Source organism: Diabrotica undecimpunctata, chromosome 9 (assembly GCF_040954645.1).
Source record: "Diabrotica undecimpunctata isolate CICGRU chromosome 9, icDiaUnde3, whole genome shotgun sequence".
Lineage (NCBI taxonomy): Eukaryota > Metazoa > Arthropoda > Insecta > Coleoptera > Chrysomelidae > Diabrotica > Diabrotica undecimpunctata.
This window is the reverse complement of record NC_092811.1, coordinates 101,017,841-101,041,099: the sequence shown is the minus strand read 5'-3', so window position 1 is coordinate 101,041,099 and position 23,259 is coordinate 101,017,841. Positions and strand designations below refer to the sequence as shown.

The following is a 23,259-nucleotide window of genomic DNA, read 5'->3' as shown; positions in this document are numbered from 1 at the left end:
AGTAATATGGTATGGCATCATATCATCTTCCATTATCTGGGCGTATCTAAAGTTCATACATGTCTTCAAATGTAGTTGAGAGTAACTACTGAATTTTACCTTCAATTTAAAGAACAGTCAATATTTTGTTACGAACCAAATAATCGACTTAACCAAGTGCGGTTTGGTTAAATCTTTATGTTTTCATTTCTGTAAACTTCCTGTATTTTTAAACTTAGATTTTATTAATTTTTGTTATCTTTGGTGTTTGTTATAATTTTTATTCATTTTTTTGCTGTAATATCTCGAGATACGCCAAAACTTTATTTGTGCATGATTATATTATATATCTTTGTAAAGGTATTTTCTAATTTTATTTCTGCTTATTTATATATATATATATATATATATATATATATATATATATATATATATATATATATATATATATATATATAGAATTGAGAGAATTGCTCAGCTTGATCAAGGCACGAAAGATTGGATACCTGGGCCACATCCTGAGAGGGGAAAAATACGCAATCCCTCAACTAATTATCCAAGGAAAGATTGAGGGCAAGAGAGGAGTAGGTCGCAAACAAATGTCGTGGCTGCGAAATATAAAGAACTGGACAGGCGTAACTAACACTGGCGAACTTTTGCATGCCGCAAAAGACAGACGTCTGACCTTAAGATAATTCACCAACGCACTATAGGTGCACGGCACCATAAGAAGATCAGGCTGATTAAGTTTCGTAGGTAAGTAAGTGTAATACCTGATATATTTATTTTTTTGTTTATGTAGAGTGTTGACCAAATTTATTTAGTAATTAACTGTGATATCTTTTCTTGGGTTTGATCTCTGAACCTAAGTATCTTTCCTTATCTCTTTTCTTTTCTAAGGTTTCTTAATTTTCCCCTTAAACCCCAAAAAATTAAGTGGCGCCCTGTTCCCTATCTTATCTTATCTTTGGTAATTTTACCCATCTATCTTTTTGTTTATTTCTATATCTTTTCCAATATCTCTTATTGTATATTTACTTATTTCGTCCGTTGGACCTGGTTTCAAAAGCTAGTTTCGAACCCACGACTCGCTCTCCACCAACCATCTGGCTGCCGTCCGCAGTGTCTCCATTGGTGACCTTTCTAGCACCATCCAAAAAAGGTTTCCGAGGTTACAATATGTTATTACAATTACTTTAAATCATTCTAAATCAAATTTATTACATTGTCGTAAAACATTTTTTTTTTCACTTCATTGAGTACAACAATCTGCCCCTTGGGCATTAAGCATTTGGTGTAGTAAAAAATGCAGACATGTAGAGAGTTACTCCAGTGAGTAACCTCTTTACAATTCTAAAATTAAAATTTTATTAGTTTGTATACACTTATTATGTTGAGTTGTACAAGTCGGATGGCAATTGCCGTTTTAGTCTACGCACTTCAAAGACGTTCCGCACATTTAGTTGTCGAGCAAACGCATTAGGATGCACTAGCACTCGTTCACAGTATTTAGCACTAAAATGTTGTATGGCTTCTTTCACGGATTCTAGGGGGATGTGGTGTTGAATCACCTCGTTGGATACATAGTATGGCGCATTGACTATGGCATGCAGCCCCTTCTTTTGGAATCTCTGTAAGATGTTTGTATTGGAGACGCTAGCAGTGCCTCATAGCTGAACCCCATAAGTCCATATGGGCTTGAGGATGGACTTGTAGAGTAAAATTTTGTTATTCAAAGATAGTTTTGAATTGCGTCCAATGATCCAATACATATTTCTCAATTTAAGTCCTAGCTGTTTTCGTTTGTTAAAAATATGTTTTTTCCAAGTTGGGGATCCAAGTGCATGCCAAAATATTTAGCGTCCTCGGATTGAGGAATTAGACAATTATCAATATATACAGGGGGGGCATGTTTCTCTACGTAGCGTGAATATAACATGTCTTGACTTAGTTCCATTAGATTTGATGCGCCATACTTTCATCCATTGCTGAATACTATTTAGGTTTGATTGAAGATTTCTTGATGCTGTTGATGGATCTGTGTGGGATGCCAGGTTAGCAGTGTCATCTGCATACGTCGCAACAGTAGTTGTACTAGATGTTCGAATGTCCGCTGTGTATAAAAGATATAGAATTGGGCCGAGAACGCTACCTTGTGGGATGCCTGAGTGAATAGGATATATCTTAGTTTGCTCGGTACCGTGCTTCACCAGGAAGTGTCTATTTTCTATGTAGGATTTTAAGAGCTGGAAGTGAGGTTAGGGTAGGAGCTTCTTTAATTTTATTTGTACTCCTATGTGCCATACTATGTCTGAGATATGTCAAGGAAAGCAGGAGAACAGTATCTTTTGGCGTTAAAATCCTTGTTTATTTGGTTGAATAGCCTATGCACTTTTTCTACGGTTCCGTGTTTGTCTCGGAAACCGAATTGATGTTCTGGAATTATTTTATGTTCGTCTATTATCGTTTTTAACCTTTTTACATATATTTTTTCAAAGACTTTGCTAATCATAGGCAAAAGGCTTATAGACCGGTATGAAGATGCATTTCCCGGTCTTTTTCCGGGTTTAAGGATCATTAAGATTTATGCCACTTCCCATGAACTACGGAAGTAGTTTAGGCCAGGATTGCATTAAATATAAAGGTTTTTAGTTTTATGCGAGACTTCTTTTAGAATCCTACCAGAAATTAAGTCAAATCCAGGGGCTTTTTTGATGTAGACTTAATTTATTGTTTGTTTTACTTTTGTTTGTTTGACTGTAAATTTCGTGTGGGGCAGATCCATTTGAAACGGTGCTGTTAGGAATCTGGTTAGTTCTGTTTCTTCCTCTGTAGATACTGTAGAAGAGTATGGCGTGAATACTTTTTGAAGGTGCTTGCCAAAAAGATCAGCTTTTTCGTTGTCGTTCCTAGCCCAGGTGTTTGCCTCATCTTTGATTGGTGGGTTATGCTGTTGTGGCCGTTTGAGTTTTTTGGTGGATTTCCAGAGTGAGTAATCTGTAGCTTCAGTCGGTGTTAATCCATTTGAAACGGTGCTGTTAGGAATCTGGTTAGTTCTGTTTCTTCCTCTGTAGATACTGTAGAAGAGTATCGCGTGAATACTTTTTGAAGGTGCTTGCCAAAAAGATCAGCTTTTTCGTTGTCGTTCCTAGCCCAGGTGTTTGCCTCATCTTTGATTGGTGGGTTATGCTGTTGTGGCCGTTTGAGTTTTTTGGTGGATTTCCAGAGTGAGTAATCTGTAGCTTCAGTCGGTGTTAAATTTTCTAAATATTCTTAAATTCCATGGTTTTCTTCTTCATGGATTAATTCCTTTAATTCCTTTGTTGCTTTGTTAAGTTTTTTCTTATTTTCTGCCGTTCTTGACTGTTGCCAATTTTTACGTAATTGTCGTTTCTCTGAAATTTTTTGTTTAATTGTGGGAGACACAATATTTCTGTTTGGAGATGGTTCGTAGCTGGGAGTCGCATACCATGCAGCAATTTGTATGCTTTCTGTTAGGTTATTTACAGCTGATTCTAGTTGGAGTTCATTTTTCAAGGACAGATTTAGAACAGATTTTTAAACATAACCTTACATAAAAGCTTCTTTTGGTTAAACAACCGTCAACATATTAATGAATTTGGCGGCAATTTTAAAATACATATTGTAGTATGTCAAATATGTTACCGTCAATTATGTTACCACATACATGGTAACATATTTGACACTAGGTAACATAAATAGTATAGATGTATAGAGCGAGCGATATAGTCCAAGAGATTAAATCCCAACGTCTTAGATGGGCTGGCCATGTCCATAGACTCCCTAATAACCGCCTTGCCAAATTAATTAAGGAAGAAGACTCTTAGGACGTCCACGAATGCGATGGAGAGACAATATATGGTCAGATCTAAGAACAATGGGGCTGCCCACTGACTTAACTATTATGGACGACCGTTAAAGATGGAAGCAAGTTGCTACGAGAAGAAGGAGAAGAAGAAGGTAACATAAATGACAGGGTTAAAGATTAACCAAGAAAAAAATAATATGAAGCATTCTTAAGGTTTTTTTTACAGATGGCTTTAACAGCAGTGGAGAAGCAAAGGCGCTTCTGATAAAGAGGGAATGCAGACCCAGGGCGACGATGTGAATTTCTAAGAAAATTGCGGAAGCATGCAAAACGACGGAAAGAGCTTAAGATTTATAAACTCATAAATAAGTTATCGGAGAGAGAACAGAGACGCAAAAGAAAATACTGGAAAGAAACTCAACGAAAATATCGTGAAAATAAGAAAGTTCGTGGAAGATTGGAAGCTATTGTAAACAATACACCACCGAGTAGCCCATCCTGCGAATTACCAGTTTTACAAGTCAATGCATCTACAAGAGGCAGAGAGAAAGTACAAAGAGATTGAGCAGCAGCTTATAGAAAAATAGCAAGGCTCACAAAGAAATTAGAAGATGCAAAGAAACGAATTAACCGATACAAGACTAAAATTCGGCGTTTAAAGAAAAAATAATTGGAAACAACTAGTACATCTCAGTCTTCTCTATCCAAGCTCAATCGAGAACTTAAAGATCAAGAAATTTCAAAATCGGTGCAACAAAAATTGCTATTTCAAGACGTTCTTTTTGGAGTATTAAAAACGACTTACAAAAGAAGTCCCAATGAAAAATTAAAGCAAACACTCTCACAAGTTTTTAAAGGACCAGATTTAAAATAATATAAATGTGTGACTTTGACTTCTAAGAAAATGGAATTCAGATACGATGCCACAAAAAAATGCTCAGAGAAAGCGGCTTAGTAAATTATGCTTAAAGGTAAAGAAGTTCTTTATCGAGATGATAATAGGCAACAAACGCATAGAAAAAAACAAACAACCATTTTTTAATGAGTTAAAAAACAAAAAAGATTTTTGTTGCAGTCAATTAATAGTCTTCATAAAACATTTTGCAAGTAATATAACATAAAATGTGCAAAAAGCAACTCAAATGGCGTCCTTTTTGTGTGGTGCAACCAAAATTATCATAACGTGACTCCTGTTTATGGAAAAAAAACATGACAATCTACAATAAAACTAAACACTTTAATTAGAGAAAAAGTTGTTGGTGCAGTGGAATTAGAAGGGCTCTGTGAAACTGTCAAATGCCATGTGAATTCGTTATTATGTATGATTAATAAAAGTCCAATTTGTAAGGATAAAAAAGTGGTTAGCCAGGATGTATATTCATCCAAGCAAGTTACATGGTTTGCTTGGAAAACCGAAAGAACTATCATAGAAAAAAATGTAAAAACATTACAATTTTTAAAGACAATAGGTTAAAGAAGAGGGAACCTTGTTCGATTTAATTGAAGGTTTTACCAAAGAATTTAACGAACAATTCTGTCCACACGTACTTCGAATCAGGCATGAATTTAACCAGTCCAAAAAATGCAAATCAGAATTATCCTACGATGAAGTTGCCGTCCACATTGATTTTTCAGACAATTACTTATGTAAAATGGATAAAGAAATTCAAGCTACGCATTTTTTGGTGCCTCTCATAATCAAGCTACCTTGCACACAGTAGTCGTCTATCGGAAAAATGGAGAACACCAGTCTTACTGCACAGTATCTGATTCGAGAAGACATGATCGGTCAGCAGTGTGGGCCCATCTGATGCCAATTTTATTAGAACTCAGAACAGAAAATATTGATGTTGTTCATTTCTTTAGTGATGGACCAACCTCGCAATATAAAAGCAAAGACAATTTTTTTTAATACTCTGTTTCTTAAACTTGGATTTGAGTGTGGTACTTGAAATTTTTTAGAAGCTGCCCACGGAAAAGGAGCGCCAGATGGAATCGGTGCTGATGTATAAAGGATAGCAGATACTCTTGTTGCTAAGTGATGCGATGTAGGGGATGCTAAGGCTTTCTTTCAACTGGTACAAGACCAAACCAAAGCCATAAAAATGTTTTTTATTACTGAGGATGACATAACATCTATAGAACACGAAAAATCTCTCAATCAAATAATGAAAATTCCAGGAATAATGAAAGTTCATCAAGTTTTGTCAGTTGGCCATAAACAAAATCTCTATTGAGATATATAAACAAAATCTCTATATGGCCATAAGTAAATCATATTCCGCTACATGAAAAAAATACAGCTGAGCTTTTTCACTGGGAAGATGATATTCCACTATCATCAATAAGAGACCTAACCAAGTGGCTGGAAGTGGGCAAATTTGTTGTTTGCAGATTCACTTATGATGAAGGAACAAAACATGAAACCAAAAAACATTTCGTTGCTGTTATTCTCGAGGTCAATGATGACACTTCATATTTTATAAGCTGTTTAAGGAAAAAAGGTATGAATTTGTTTTTCCTAATATTGAAGACAAGAATGTTGTTACATTTGAAAATGTTATTTGTGTTTTACCACAAGCTCATATTAGGCGCGGACGTTACAGTTTTGGGGAAACACTTCCGGAAACATACAGCTTTTTAAATGTTTTCACAAAATTTGTTATTTATGTTACTTTAGCTCACGTATTCAACATGAAAAGCTTTTAAGTATTCTTAAGACCAAAAACATAGATAGTAGAGATCTACAAATTATATCGAATCTGTATCAAAATCAGAAAGCAAGAATAAGAGTCGAAGGAGAACTGACAGAGGAAGTAAGTATACTTAGAGGAGTTCGACGAGGGTGCATACTTTCACCACTCTTATTCAACGTCTACAGTGAAGTGATATTTCAAGAAGCTTTATTGGATATTGTGGAAGGTATTTTGGTCAACGGAAATAGCATTAATAATATTAGATATGCGGACGATGCGGTCATATTTGCAAGTTATATGGAAGATCTACAGTACATAATACAACATGTATACAATGCATGTGAAAGGTACGGACTGCAAATGAATCTCAAGAAAACGAAATCAATGATATTCTCAAAAAAACCACAAAATGTAGATCACCTGATCATCAATAATACAACGATCGAAAGAGTAACAACATATAAATATTTAGGAACGTGGCTAACCGAAGATGTAGATCAAACAAAAGAAATCAGAACTAGAATAGAAATGGCAAGAAACACGTTCATAAAATTGAAGAACTTACTTTGCAACCGTAACCTTAATCTAGAGATCCGCACAAGAATGCTACGTTGTTACGTTTTTTCTACTTTACTATACGGCATGGAAGCGTGGACAATAAAACAGTCTGAAATCAAAAAATTAAACTCATTTGAGATGTGGTGCTACAGGAGAATCCATAGAATATCGTGGACTGAAAAAGTAACTAATATAGAGGTGTTACAAAGAATGAAGAAAGAATGTGAAGTCATAAAAACTGTTAAAATTAGAAAGATTCAATATCTGGGTCATCTAATGAGGGGCGAGAAGTACGTATTACTTAGATTAATTATACAAGGGAAGATACAAGGGAAGAGAAACCCAGGACGACGCAAAATATCCTGGCTAAGAAATTTGAGAGAGTGGTTCGGTTGCAGCTTATTAGAATTATTCAGAAGCGCGGCCAATAAAATTAAAATAGCGATGATGATTTCCAACCTCCGATAGGAGAAGGAACCTGAAGAAGAAGAAGCTCACGTATGTTACCACTTTTCAAAATCAGCATTTTTCATTGAGATTTAAGTCCATTTTTATTTGGGAACGTATTATTTGTTTTTTAGAGATAAATAAACGATATATTTTTAGTGGTTTTACGTATTTTTAGTGTGCGTTTAAGCTTCTTTATTTAATCAGTAACATATATGTCTGTCATTTATGTTACGATCGTAATAATAAAAAAACAAACAAAAATTATAATAAAAACTCACTACTAATACTATATTTGTGGTCTCCTAGTCAATTACTTTTGTCTATCGCCAAATTTAACAAAAAAAAAAAAACAATTTCTTTTTATTTTTTCTGGTTCAACATTTCAAGTTATCTTGGAATTACCCCGCCAATGATTTATGTTAATGTTGTTCTGAAGCTATTTTCTTGTGACATTTAAAAGTAAATACTATTTAAATAGGCATAAGCCACAATTAAAGGTTTATAAGTTTATTGACGTTTCAATATCCACTTCGGAAATACTTCTCAAAAAACAAACATTAATGCTCAAACCATAGAATTTTATTTAGCCTTACTTGTTTAGTTGTCACCAATAATACTAAGCAAAATTATTAATTCGCAAGTATCACTTTAAGAAATATGAGTTACTTTAAAAAAATCCTACTGTTCAGCCCAAACAGGACTGAAGAGGTAATCCATGCTTAATTTTGTGACAAATTTACACAATACAGCTGTTTCATTAGCGAGAGCGCTCACCAAACTGGCATGACATGTAACATGGCAGTGACATAGCACGGGCACGGCACTAGCATGGCAGGTAGCGCACACTAAAGTAGCATGACATTAAAAAGGCTAGTTAAATTTAAAATATCGCCCTCTGAGGATGAAGTTCTGCTAACGCTTTTAAACGTCAACAATATGAACTTAAATCGTCCGTAACGTCAGTTTTGGGTACACCCTTATTGGAAAGAGATGCAAGGGCATAGTAGATTTAATGTATTTAAAGAATTAAAAAATTCCGGACTTGTGTTGTCATAGATACCTGGAAATTTTGCAATTAATGAGACAAAACGAATATTAAACTCTGGACTATCTTCCATATTTAAATTTTTTAATAAACACACATGCAAAATGCAATTAGCACGTGGCAAAAAGTAGAACAAGCTCTATTTTTAACGACGTGGCGTAGCAAGCTACATGACGCCACTGTCACTGTCATTTTGGTGTGCGCTGAATAATTCGTTTGCATTGGTTACATTTTAAGTAACATGCTAGACGCGCGCTACTTGCCATGCCAGTTTGGTGGGCGCTCTCCCTTAGAAGCTTTTGGCAAATATTTTTCGCTTAAATTACAGTACACAAATAAATCACTTACGGGTAAATATCCTAGAAGCGAAGCAACGCTTTCTGACGTATAATAAATTTGTCCTGAAGTAGAGAATATGATTATAAAACCATCGACGGCTTCTAACACTAAATGGATGAATTCTTCATTGGTTAAAAACGTAGGCTTCCAGTCTTCTTGAATTTCATTTACTCGAGATCTCACAGTAATTTCTATAAAGTATTTATAATTATTTACCGATAATCTTAAAAGAGAAGTGTGTCTGAAAATTCACGCAATAAATTGTTGTAGGCGCCATTTACATCGTAATAATTTGCAATGAAAAATATCAATGAGACATTCAGATAATTCAGAATTTTTAAAAACGAATTATATATTCATCATCTCGAGTTGGTGCAAAACCTTATGAAACTTGGAAAAACACATGACCAAAAAAATAATTCCTAAAACATTGTCTATTTTAATTTCATACTGAGTTGCGTAACAGTGTCGAATCTACACGTATTGTAAAGTACAGCTCGCATGAACTGCAAAATTTTACATACAAATTCATTCTGCATAAATATATAACTATACTAGAAGTCACAGTTAGAATGCAGTGTTGGTCTTACGGCGCGCAGCAATGCTGCTCATGTCGGCACAGTGCTATAGTAGAAACCCTCAAATCAGAAGAGTGATTTCATAGTTTAAACGCGGAATATCCTCAAATTTAAATGTACACAGCGGCCCTCGAAAACTGCCTGTTTTCTCGATTGCAATTTGCGTTTCCTCATAAGAAATTACAGAATATATAAAGTAGTATATTTATTTGTGCTTCTCTATAGAAAAACTGACCAGGAGTTGCCGTACAGTGTAGCCAATTGTTGTTCACAAGTAGTAATTATGGTCATACAAAACCTGTATTCTTCCACGCAGCGATTATTACCGTCATAAAAATACCAAAAAATATTATTTTTTCAATAGTAAAAATTAAGTACAAAATTGTAATTAAATAAATTTTATTTATATGCTTCGTTTCGTTACATATTTAAAATTATAAAATAAAAATCGATATTTTAAAACAATATTTTTCAATCGTTTGGCAACTTTGGAATTAGCGACGGAATTCCGACTCACAGAAATCCGTAAAACTAGTTTTTGTCGAGCAAGTGCCCAGAAACAATAGTTCATGTACATAGGTGTTTCTAAGGGTAGGGTATGTGTTGAATTTTGTGAATATTTTTTATTATTATTTTATATTATTTATATATTTTGTGAATAACAAAAGTATCCGTTAGCTGTATTTATCGTGTACTTAAAAATACATCGGAAAATAAAAAGCAAGAAAAAGGTAAAACTAGAGGTAGGAAAAGCATTGTTTTCGATGACGAGACAAGGAATATTATACGTCGAAAAATTCATTCATTTTATTTTCGGAGTGAAATTTCAACACTGAAAAGAAATTCTCAAGAGCACAAAAAAGATGACTCTTTACCCAAGATATCTCATATGGTCTTAATCAGAACCATGCGCGAAATGAACTTTCGATATGTAAAACGCAACAGAAAAAGTATGCTATTAGAAAAAAATGAAATTATTCTGTGGAGAATAATAATAAGAAAATATTTAGAAGAAATACGAAAAATTCGCAGCACTGGATGCAAAATATATTATTTGGATGAAACCTGGATTAACGAAGGTCATACAGTTGGAAAAGTTTGGCAAGATTTAAATGTCAAAAGTAAACGCGAAGCATTTATAGAAGGCCGGTCTACAGGATTAAAAGCTCCATCAGGAAAGGGACGGCGTTTAATCATCACCCATATAGGAAGTGATACAGGGTTCTTTGATGAGGGTTTGCTTCAATTTGAGTTGAAAAAATCAGGTGATTATCATAAAGAAATGACTTCCGAAGTATTTGAGCGCTGGCTTAAGAGAATCTTACCAAAATTGGAATCTTTGTCTGTGGTTGTTATGGACAATGCGCCATATCATAGCCGCAGACTAGAACAATTACTGACGACGGCATGGCGGAAAGGGAGAATTCAAGAATGGCTTACAGAAAAGGGGATTGCATTCGAAGAATCAATGCTCAAAATTCAACTACTTGACATTGCACGGTTAAGGAAAAGTGAATATCTTAAATATGTTGTGGATGAAACTGCAAAAGATTATGGTGTCAAAGTTCTACGTCTACCACCTTAGCATTGCGAACTTAATGCCATTGAACTTATCTGGGTGCAAGTGAAAGGGAAAATAGCACGCAATAACAAAACGCTCAAATTAAACGAAGTTAAGGAACTTTTGATTCAAGCAATCCTCCATGTAACTCCAGAGAAATGGGCTAAATGTATAGGCCACATAATTAAAGAAGAATATCGTATGTGGGAACTTGACACTCATGTCAAAGTTTTACTAGAGCCAATTATAATTACACCAGGTGAAGATAATGACAGCGATAGTAGCACTGCATCTTCAGATTTAGACAGCGAATAATATTTTCTAATATTTTAGTAGGCATCAGCATAAAAAAACCAAAAACAAAAAAAAAACGAGAAGAACATAGTAAGTGTGTATAGTGTGTACAATGTTTTGTTACATCCAAAATTATTTTTATTTTGTTTTTATAGAATTTTATTTTATTTTATAGGATTTTATTTTGTTTTGTTTTATACTGTTTAAGTGTTTTGTTTATTTTATTTAATGGGACAATATGGCTCTTGGCGAACACCCATTTAAAAAAAGTGACGCGCCACAAGACATACCTCTCGGGTGGTGTGGAAACTGGCTTAAAATTTGTTTTAAAAAAATTTCATTGTGTAACTCTTTAAGGACGGGTCACGTCAAAAGACGTTTTAGCGTAACTTCCGCGACAGCCTGGTGGCATCAGTAAGCTTTTTGCAAAATTACTTGTTTATTATAGCTGTTTGTTTGTGGCATTCTGTATTTTTAGGAGACTGTATGGAATAAGCCACAAAATATTTATTTATAGGTTTAATGTACTGATTTTTCGATCTCTATACAGTGGAATCTCGATTATCCGTCTCTCTATTAACCGTCACCTCTGTTAACCGTCAGGGTCCATACATAAGTTATATTGACAACATAAGTAAAAATTTAGTCATCAATTCATTTTGTTTAAGCATTGCGATAAGCCAAACGAAATTCGTTGAAATGTACACGTGAAGTTATGCCACCACCGCATTTTTTTATGTAAATAATTATTGTTCTTATTTAGGGCTCTGGGTTTCATTTTTAGAATCGCAAGCCGAAAATAAAAACGCAGAGTACAGTAATTATTACAGTTATTATCTGTGTGTCAACATAATTCAGTTTGATTCAAATTCGAACATTGATTGTGTCACTTAGTCGTATTGAGCAACAAATATTATGTTCCGAGAACAACAATCAATGATTTGAAGCAAAATGCTGAAGGAATTGAAAAGTATGCTTCGCAAATGGAATCGTTGGATGGCCGGATGAAACATAGACAATGAAAAAAAGCAACAAATGAATCACTCGACACGGCACACTCTGTATTTGTGGTTCGTTCAAAAAAGAAGCGAAGGTGTTCCTTTGTCTGGACGAATTGTTACCGAAAAAGCGTTGTTTTTCAACATGAAATTGAATGGCGATCCTTCATTCAAAGGAAGCAGCGGTTGGTTGGAAAAGTTCAAAAATCGCCACGGTATACGGGAACTGAAAATTTAAGTTGAAAACATGGGCGCCGCAAGTATTGAAGTCGTTGACGAATATAAAAGAAAGTTTCAAGATATGATCGATGAATATGGTTAAACTACAAAGCATTGCCAACGAAAACACTCACTGCACTGGCTGAAAAATATAAACCAGGATTTATAACGCAAAAGCAACGAATCACAGCAGTGATATGTTCAAATGCAAGTGGTGACCACGTTTTTACAATGGCATTCATATGAACGCGCTTTCCGTTAACTATTACGCACAACATAATGCATGGATGTCCCAGGAAATATTCGCTGACTGGTTCAAAAAGGTATGTACTGCAAACCAAAATTTGTTTATCTATTTTTCTAACGTCTTGTTTTTAAAGTTTTTATAATGGATGTTCAACAATACTTGCAAGTAACAAATTTGCCACCAATGGCGATTCTCATGTTGGCCAATGCACCTGCCTATCCTGAAGCCGGTATGCTCCGAAGTGACGATGAAAATATCACGTGCTCTTTTCTGCCTGCGAACACAACATCATTGATACAGCCAATGGATCAGTCGGTCATTAAAACATTCAAAAGAAGATACAGAAAAATTTTTATTCAAAACCTAGTTATGGAAGAGGAATATTCTTTGCCAGAATAATGGAAAGCATACAATTTAAAACACGCAGTCGACAATACTGTGGATGCTTGGGCTGATGTTTCGGAAGTAACGCTGAAAAGAGCGTGGAATAAATTATGGCCTGAATCAACTTAAGATGAAAATGCCCCCGTGACAACCGAGCGTGATGCGGTAACAAATGAAGTTATGGCTGAATCAACTGTTTTGTTTTCGTTGCCTAAAGATGACATAAGCGAATGGTTAATTTGTGATGAGGGCGCAAACGGCTATCGATTGCTGACAGATAATGAAATCGTTGAAATTGCAACAAAGGCGGACGAAACTGATTCAGAAGCTGACAAAGACTTTGATGGTGGCGACGTTGGTGATGCTATTGCAACTCACAAAGATTTGCGTAAAGAAGCTAGAGAAGCTGCATCGCACATACAACAATTCATCAAGTGATATTTTCGGCAAGAAGAAGCAAATAAGGTAGATTTGCTAGATGTAGAAGACGTTGTAAAATGTGAAGTAACAATAAAACAAACAAAGATTTTGGAATATTTTAAATCACTTATATTGTCAAATAAAACATACAAATAAAATTTGAGAGTTATACTCTAAATTTTTTTTAATGTTCTGTTAACCGTCTTTTCGATTATCCGTCATACCCTTGGTCCGGTGCCCTGACGGATAATCGAGGTTCCACTGTATAAAGAGATCGTTTTCAAATATACAAATGATAGCAATATTTGTTTTTCTGTAGCTTTTTGCTTGTGGCATTCCGTATTTTTAGGGAGAATGTTGGAAATAAGCCACAATACATCTATTTACATGTTTATTTTACTGACGTTTCGATCTCTAGTACAGAGACCGTTTTTAAAGTTAAGAAAAAAAAAAGAAAATTATATAAGAATATATAAATATATAATAATAAACAAATAAAATAAATATAACTATAATTTATATCTTTGAAAACGGTCTTTGGATATAGAGATGGAAACTTCAGTAAAAACCTGCAGATAAATATATTGTGGCCTATTTTGAACAATAATATTTAAACAATATAATATAATTAACGTTGAAATAAAAGTGAGTGTACGCCACTGGATTTTCATACGTCTTTCCCCACTTCTACGCCTTCAAACGATGACTCACTCTCCCAAATAGTGAAATTAGAGTTTAGGTGTGTGGTAGTTTGATGATAGACTGAGAAATCAGGACCGGATATTACAGGATATTAATTTAACTGAGTTAGATAAGAGAATAAACAAAAAAAAATTCATGATATAAAAAAATGCCTTACATAAAATATCTAATACCTCGTACATACTTATACAGATATAGACAAAAAAATGCAGTTTACCCTATACGACACGATAAATATATATACATAAAATACATAAGAAGACCATATATGAAATGTACTGTACGTACAGTACTAAGGAAACAAATAAGCGTTAAATCTGAGATATTTCTCGTTTACTAATACTAATCACAATCCATATCCAAATCGTCCTCATCCTCTGAATCATCTCCTATATTATTTATCACCGGTTCAATATCTTCTTGCAAATTATCCACCGCAAACATTTTTTCTTCTACTTTCTTGTTCACGTATTTCACACAATTATGCCACTGCTCTTTAGATACACGTTGCTAAGCTTCTTTTATCAACCGTTCTACGAAAAAAACCGATTTTTCTTTAAAATCGACGTTGTTTGAAGCCACTTACCTTTTCAATTGGCTCCACACCATTTCAATCGGATTCCGCTCGCAATGGTAAGGCAGCAGTCTCAAAAACCTTAAGGCCATATTTTTTCGCAATTGTTTCAATTTTGTACTTGTCCTACTCGTCTCTAAATGCGGCTGGAGTATCCAGGAATTCACTTTTCAGGTAATCTTCCTCGAGGAAAGTGTTCTTTTATCAGCGGTTCCCTTCTCGGTCAAGATAGTTAATTCAGCCCATCGCACAAAACCAGTTTCGCTTCCTGCATGAAGAAGAACAAACCAAAGACCTCTTTGGGTTGGAACATTCAGTCCAGTAAAGAGCCCTTTTATGAAGGCGTTTCGTGGATTTATAATCATTATATCCCTCCATTCCTTTCTGATTGAAACACCGATGGTAGTCGAAGACTTATCTTATCGGTATAAACAAGGTTTACATTATCCTTCTTCCTCAACGTTTTTATTTGTCTGAGGTACTTGTGTCTTTACGATATATTATATTTTCCTTCCATCATTATCGAATCTAGACCTCTTTTACCATATTCAAAACCCATTTCATTTAGTAACCTACGAAATGTGGTTTTTGAAAAAGCTGGTAGGTCCTCATCCTCCTTTACTCTGTTCATTATGCTGTCGACGGTTGGTGGTATGTTTTCAAAAAAAAAAAATTATGGAAAATTTTCCTTATTCGAGATTTCACTGCTTTATCGTAAGTATTCTCACGTGAATTGAACTGGAAACAATTTTTCTTTCTTTTTTGTACCGATTTCAGTTCGCCTTGCTGGGCCTCTTTGCCGATGTCATAAATTTTGCGAACACTCACACCGCACATTTTCAAAACTTTTTCCACAGTAATATTCAAGCTGTTCGTAATATTTTTGATGGGCGTTAATAAGAATTGGGTTTATTTTCAAGTTACCCATTTCTATCCATAGTTGGGAGATCGGTACACTGTCATATGCTTTTTAAATATAATGCATAAATATTACGAACAAAACTTTGCAAGAATTAAAATGGGACAAGAAATCACCTCTCCTTTTCAAACAACAAAAGGACTAAGACAAGGCTGCTGTCTGTCACCCACCTTATTTAAAATCTATTTGGACAGATCCTTAGTGAAATGGGTAAAAAAATGTAGAAACATGGGAATAACGGTGGAAGAAAACAAGCTATATACACTTTTCTTTGCGGATGACCAGGTAGTAATTGCCGAAGACAGCTACGATCTTAGCTATATGGTAAGAAAACTGCAAGAAGAATATGAGGTGGCAGGTCTAAACATGAATATGACAAAATGTGAATATCTCTCAGTGGGAACAGATGAAATATGTGACCTAGTCTTGGAAGACGACAAAATCAAAGGCGTGCAATCCTGCAAATATTTGGGGGTCATTTTCAACAAGAAGGGAAATAGCGCAGATGAAATCAGGGAAAGAATAAACAAGGGCAGAGCAGCGACCCGTGCCTTAAACTCTCTTCTCTGGCAAAAAACAATTCGACGAGAAACCAAAAAACACATTTACGGTAGTATAGTCCAAAGTATTACACTTTACGGTTCGGAAGTATGGGACGTCACCAAAGCTAATAGAAACAAACTTTTGACGACAGAAATGGATTATCTGAGACGAAGCTGCGGTAGATCGAAACTGGAGAGAGTTAGAAACGAACAAATAAGAAACGAAATGAAAATGGAGAGAAATATCAATGATGACATAGAAAGAAAACAATTAATCTGGTTCGGACATGTTAAAAGAATGCCAGAGTACAGATGGCCTAGGAGAGTACTGGAATGGATCCCTCCTGAAAGAAGAAAGAGAGGACGACCACGGAGAAGTTGGCGCAACGATATTGATGAAGCAATGGCGGCAAGAGACTTAGAAGAGGCAACTGCATATGACAGAAAAAGATGGAAATTGGGGGCGGAGAAGCGGCGACAGCCGTAATAAATCCGTTATTATATATATATATATATATATATATATATATATATATATATATATATATATATATATATATATATATATTCAAGCTGTCACTATTTTTTAAGTTCAGATGATAGTTCAATAATTTTAACACCACACGTTTTGCTTTCACCCTAAGAGTCACACCCTCTTTGAAATTCACGACAGATACTGGCAACGGCTTCATAATGTAGGTACTATCATCCGCTTGCGAAAATGAAATAGGACTGAGCTTTTATAGTTTTTGCCAACAAGCTCTAATGACCAGTACCCAAATCGACAAGGAGATCTTCTGAAAACTGATTCGCTTCTCCTAATGACTTTATAATGATTTTTATTTCCCAAAGAATGTGTTGTAGCGTTATAACTGCTACATTGCCTGCTTTCTTTCTTATGTTAATATATTTCGTTAATTCTATTCTCCAATTTCCATATCTTCTGTCATAATTCATATTCTTCTATATCCTCCATTGTATCTCTTATTTTTCTATATATTTTCTCAGATATAGATTGTATCAGAATTATGTCGTTACTTAATTGATTCATTATTCTCTTTTCATTTTTACTGGTATTTGGTATAAAAACCAGTTGGCGTCCAAATCTATCTTCTTTACACATATATATTTCAGTATCTACCTTTCCTATTTTCTTAATAATCATCATTTTTGTCTTTTACTCAAGTTTCTAAAGAATGAATTTTATTTTCATCTCTATTTCTGTTACTTTGGAACGAGAGGTGCCATCTTTATTCTCTGTTTAGTTTAATGCTAGTGACAAAGACTCCTTTTTGTTGACATTTCCCCCTTCCCGTTCGATACAAAAGTCGATATAATGGCTTTTATTTCTAAAAATGTCGATTTTCTTCATGACTTTTGTAAAAGTATAATAAATAACCAATTGTTGTGTCGTCTCCTGAATTAGGAGGTAAGAGTTTAATATATTTTATCGGTTTCCTGATTCTACCTGTTGTATAAAAATCTTTTTATAATTTTAACTTTGAAAATTCTAATCTCATTATTTATGATTATCATATGTAAGTAGGTAGGTACATATTTTTGTGGATATTTCTTACGTTTTTTTATTTTATATAAAAACTAGCAATAAGAAATATATAGTTTCTTTAATATAGTATGTAAAAGTTTTACGAATATTTTACAGTTTTAAATATTGAATTTAAATCCTTAATAATATCTTTTGATTTTAATAATAATTAACTTTTGACAAACTACCATTTCTATATAGAAATGTTTCTAAATTCTAAATTATCTAACTTTTCAATAAATATATCTTGTCATTTTTACCGAATCCGCTTTGTAATTAATATTAGAATATTTCAGTAGTAAAAAGTAATTACCATTTGCTTAAAAAGATTATATATCCTTACTTTTACTTATTTGCTACATAAATAAGAATTGTTTCTCGACTTGCTTGGGTGAATAATGATAAAATTTTGTTAAATTTGATTGGTCACCTATTCATCCCCCAAGCAAGGTCTCTCATTTTGGTTTCACCATTTTCTGAAGCAAGGTGTGTTTTTCTTCATTTTAGTCAACCTCCGGGATACATTTCTCAGGTGCGGGTCAATTTATAGTAACATCCAGAAGACCAACCGGCCTGAGAATGGCACTATCATTCCAATAGGAGAGTTGACTCCAGGGCAAGAAAGTCCACAACTAACAACATGGCTTGCTAACAACCATAGCAAAAAAGACCAGGATAAAACCTAGGATTTGGTGACAAGCATTTTTCCTTACTATAATGTAACACTGTAGCAAGAAGTCAAATAATTTTTATTTCAATTCAATATAATATTTAAACATGTATTTTTCTGCCCTTTTTGTTTAACATTTTAATAAACATGTGTTAATTTAACTGTGTATTGTTTCTTCTTTTTACTTGTTTGCGTGTGTTGCTCCAGAGTAGGCCATATTCACGTCCTGAGTGAGCTAGCCAGGGAGTGTATAACGTCTAATGTAGCAATTTTGCAATTGATACATTAGGGGTTATGACGTTAAAAATTGGTCCCAACGGGAGACGATTTGTCACTCCAACGTTGTTAGTGATGTTAGTCGGATTGTAGCAGCAAACTAAGGTTTGCGGTTACAAGTTGACAACAGCAGCTCAACGTTGGGATGTTACAAATTGAGCCTCGAAGGATTACAAATTGGCACCCAATGAATGTTCGTTGGAACGTTACAAATTGGTGCCTAACGTTACAGTGTTTACAATGGAAGCTATTAAAAATTAAAAAATATAGATAAGCTTTAGTTGAAATAATAATGATAGTCTTTTATTTAACCGTAAGCAATTGTTCTGTGCGCGTATATTCCAGTGCTATGATTCTTAAATCTGGTCCTGATGCGCCGCTCTGGGCAAACCGGCAACGTGGTCGGCCGTTCTCTCGTAAGAATAACATTGTCTATCTTACCTGCACTGCAATCTAACTGTGGCTTCTACTATAGTACGTAATTAAATAGGATTATATATCAATTTTAAATATTTTGTGATAGTAATAGTAAAACAGATAAAAGGGAAGAATTACAAAATATGATGGATGAATTAAATAGCGAATCAACAAAAATAGGTCTACAAATGAATTACAATAAAACGAAAATTATGACCAACCAACCACAAGAATTAATAATTGCAATTGCACAAACAACTATAGAACAAGTAAATGAATATGTATATTTGGGACAACTAGTTAAATTAAATAAAGAAAATCAGACCGGAGAAATAAAGAGAAGGATACGGTTGGCTTGGGTATCCTTCGGAAAACTTTCCTATATACTAAAAAATAGAAAATACCCCCAATATCTAAAAACAAGAGTCTTCAACCAATGTATACTTCCTGTTCTTACCTACGGTTCTCAAACTTGGACGTTTACAAAGGAAAACACGGAAAAAATAGCAAAGACCCAAAGAGCCGTGAAAAGACAAATGCTGAACATCAGGCTATCAGACAAGAAAATAAATACTTGGATCCGCAACAAAACAAAAGTGACCGATGTATTAACGCAGATAGCAAAACTTAAGTGGAAGTTCGCTGGACATACCATAAGACAGAAAGACGAAAGATGGAATAAGATGATTATACACTGGAGACCATATAGTCACAAACAAAAAAGAGGAAGGCCACAAATGAGATGGTCAGATGACTTGAAGAAACACGCAGGCCCGAAGTGGATACAAACTGCCTACAATAGAGAGACGTGGAATAAGGAAGAGGAGGTCTATGTCCAAAATTGGACAGCAAGTGCTGTATAGATAGATAGTAATATTAAAACTAGAAAATACTAGAAAGATCACAATAAAAAAGATTATTTAATTTTCATATGGAGAAAAACATTACTATTTATAATAATGTCTATGTAAAATATTTACAAGTTGTTTAACTATTTATATTTCACACATTTTGATTATGTATACAAAGTTAAGTGAGGCAGCATGCTTATGATTAAACAGACACAATAACACTAAGATGAAGTCAAGAATTTATAAGGCCAGTGAAAGATCAACAAAGACATATGCCCCAAAAACAAGACCCGACTCAGTCACAACACAAAGGCTACTGGAAACGGCAGAGATGAGAGTACTGAGAAGAATTACATGAAATACGCTGAGAGATCGAAAGAGAAATGTACACTAAATAGAAAAAAAGAATGGAATAACTACATAAGCAGAATGGGGGAGAGCCGTGTCATCAAAATAGGAAGAGATAAGTTACCAATCGGCAGAAGAAGAATCGGACGACCGAGCAATAAATGGAATGACAACCTTCCATAGAGGTATGAATTCGCCAATAAACAAGTAGGTTTGCTTATAAAAAGGAAGAAGAAGAGAAGAAGTTAACTGAGTGCTTTTTCAACAAAATTTATTTAGATATAAGAAAACCATGTACCTGATATATTAGTGCATATTATGAAGCCATACACTGTATATTTTATAAATCGATCAAATATTTTTAGTCTTAGTTTATATAAAATTACTTCTTGCGTGATTTTTAAGACACTCCACCCTGTATAAACCCTCTTACCATTATGATTTTTTAAAAACGAAATAGTTGACTTAAGTACAGTTGATTTGTCCATTTTTCTACTACCGGTAGACACCATTGAGCTCAATTCGTTAACGAGCATATTAAATTGGTCTCTTCGTTTTTTCTCACTTAAATTTCTAGATTTTCTAAAAGCAATTACAGATGAAAATGAATTTTTTCGATATTTTTAAATAATATTACCGTTTTGAGTCCTTGTCGTCAGAATCATCATCCATGGGGTCTCTGAAATAAAAAAGAACGATAATATTTAAAAAATCACAACTTTTTTATGGAAGATAGATTTGGAAATTGTATGACAAAATTTACAAAAAGTTTCTAGTTTCATAAATTAGATCAGCAGTTCTCAAACGTTTTTGGTGGCGGAACTCTTTTAGTAGGGATGGCGGTTGTTAACAAAACACCGGTTTTCGGTTATATCAGTTTTTTACTTACGGTTTTACCTGGCGGTTATAACCGGTTATTTCAAAAGCCGGTGTTCGGTTTTTTTAATCAATAGCCAATACTCAATAGGTTACAACGTTAAATTTACATTGCTCTTTAGTTTGCGATACTCCATTCAAATTGATATCAATATTATCGATACTATCGAAGGAATATATCGATATCAAGATAATCAGTCGATATATAAACAGCAACTTTTTACTACCAAGTTTTACAACCCAGTTACCCAGTACTAACCATTTTACAACCCAATACTAACCATAAAAAATTCCAAATCACAATGTAGGACAGAAAATCCAAGTCAATAATGAAAATTTTAATTTAATAAAAAAATATATGCAAAAAAAAAAGTTTTAATAAAACAGTTTACCAGATTTTTGCACCTATGTCACATCACACTCAATGGGAAAAGGTCATGGTGGAACTTCGTTAATCATTAGAAGTAACTTAAAACATCACGAAATAAATAAAGTGTGTGAAATCAACATTCAGGCAACCTTAATATCTTTAGAACTCACCAAAGGACACATAACGATGTCAGTTGCGTATTGCCCCCCTGGTAAAATAATTAAAGAGGAACATTTTTCTAGTTATTTCAATGGGCTTTGCCATCGCTTTATTGCAGCAGGTGATTTTAATGCAAAACATACACGATGGGGTTCAAGATTGATAACAACACGCGGAAGAGAACTTATTTTGACTCCAATTTCTACTGAACAACGAACCTACTGGCCTACAGATAGAAATAAAATACCCAATCTAATCGATTTTGGTATCATAAAAGGAATAAGTAACAACTTTTTACATATTAAACCTTTCTTTGACCTTTCGTCGAACCATTCTCCCATATTGATTGATGTGATGGAACATGTATATATGTAATACAAATAAATAACCGACGTTTTTAAATCATAAACCAAATTGGAGTTTGTTCAGATTTAATATTCAAAATGCAATTAACTTAAATCTTTCTCTTAAAACAAACGAAAATATTGAGGAAGCAGTTCATCCCCTTACATCAATCATTCAACAGGCAGCTTGGAGAGCAACTCCAGATCTAAATCAGAGTAATAACTGAGAACCATATCCACATCATATAAAAATCTTAATCAACGAAAAGAGAAAACTAAGAAAACAGTGGCAAACTTCCAGATCTCCTGAGGACAAAACTGAACTTAATAGGGCTACTCGTTCGCTTAAAAGAGAACTACACAAATACAAAGATCAAGGCATAAATTAATTTTTTAAAAGTCTCACTGCGACGGATGACACAAATTACTCTATTTGGAAACTCTCTAAGAAACTTAAACATTAGATTAATCATGATGGTCCCATTAGAAATAAAGATGGTGATTGGGCCAAGGCCGATTAAAATAAAATACAAGCATTCGCTAATCATCTCAGCCAAGTTTTTCAACCTCACTCCAGAACTATCTCAATGGAAGAAAAATAATTCATTCACAAGAACTTAGATGCACCCTACCAGATGTCACCTCCTATAAAAAAATTTAAAGTAACGAAATTCAAATTAAAGATTTAGTTAAACATCTCAATACCAAAAAAGCTCCAGGGCATGATTTAATATCGGGAAAAATCTGCAAAAATTTACCCGAAGAAGGATTTCGGTTGATTATGTACATATTTAACGCTATACTAAAGTTAGGCTATTTTCCGTTTCAATGGAAAATGGCACAAATTATTCTAATACCGAAACCAAATAAAGATCCACACGAACTATCATCCTATCGTCCAATCAGTTTGCTTCCGATTATCTCTAAGATATTTGAAAGGATACCCCTTCAAGTAATGAATTCTATAATCGACAGACAGAAGTTAATACCGGATTATCAGTTTGAATTCAGGCAACAACATGGAACATTTGAGCAGGTACATAGAGTTGCCAAAGTAGCAAGAGATGC

General features: G+C 34.2%; 1 protein-coding gene across 2 annotated transcripts in view; it reads right to left on the bottom strand.

Moving 5' to 3' along the window:
• The window catches only part of Clk (circadian locomoter output cycles kaput protein Clock), a 157,085-nt gene that overhangs the window by 94,629 nt on the left and 39,197 nt on the right, over positions 1 to 23,259 (bottom strand). The window contains exons 2-4 of one of the 2 annotated variants that reach the window (XM_072543905.1): positions 21,080 to 21,121; positions 20,876 to 21,015; positions 8,906 to 9,087 (exon numbers count right to left, since the gene is read on the bottom strand). In XM_072543905.1, the coding sequence (XP_072400006.1) occupies positions 8,906 to 9,087; positions 20,876 to 21,015; positions 21,080 to 21,121 (364 nt within the window). Of the gene's footprint in view, positions 1 to 8,905; positions 9,088 to 20,875; positions 21,025 to 21,079; positions 21,122 to 23,259 lie in introns of both variants that reach the window. The other variant, XM_072543904.1, reaches the window with a different exon arrangement.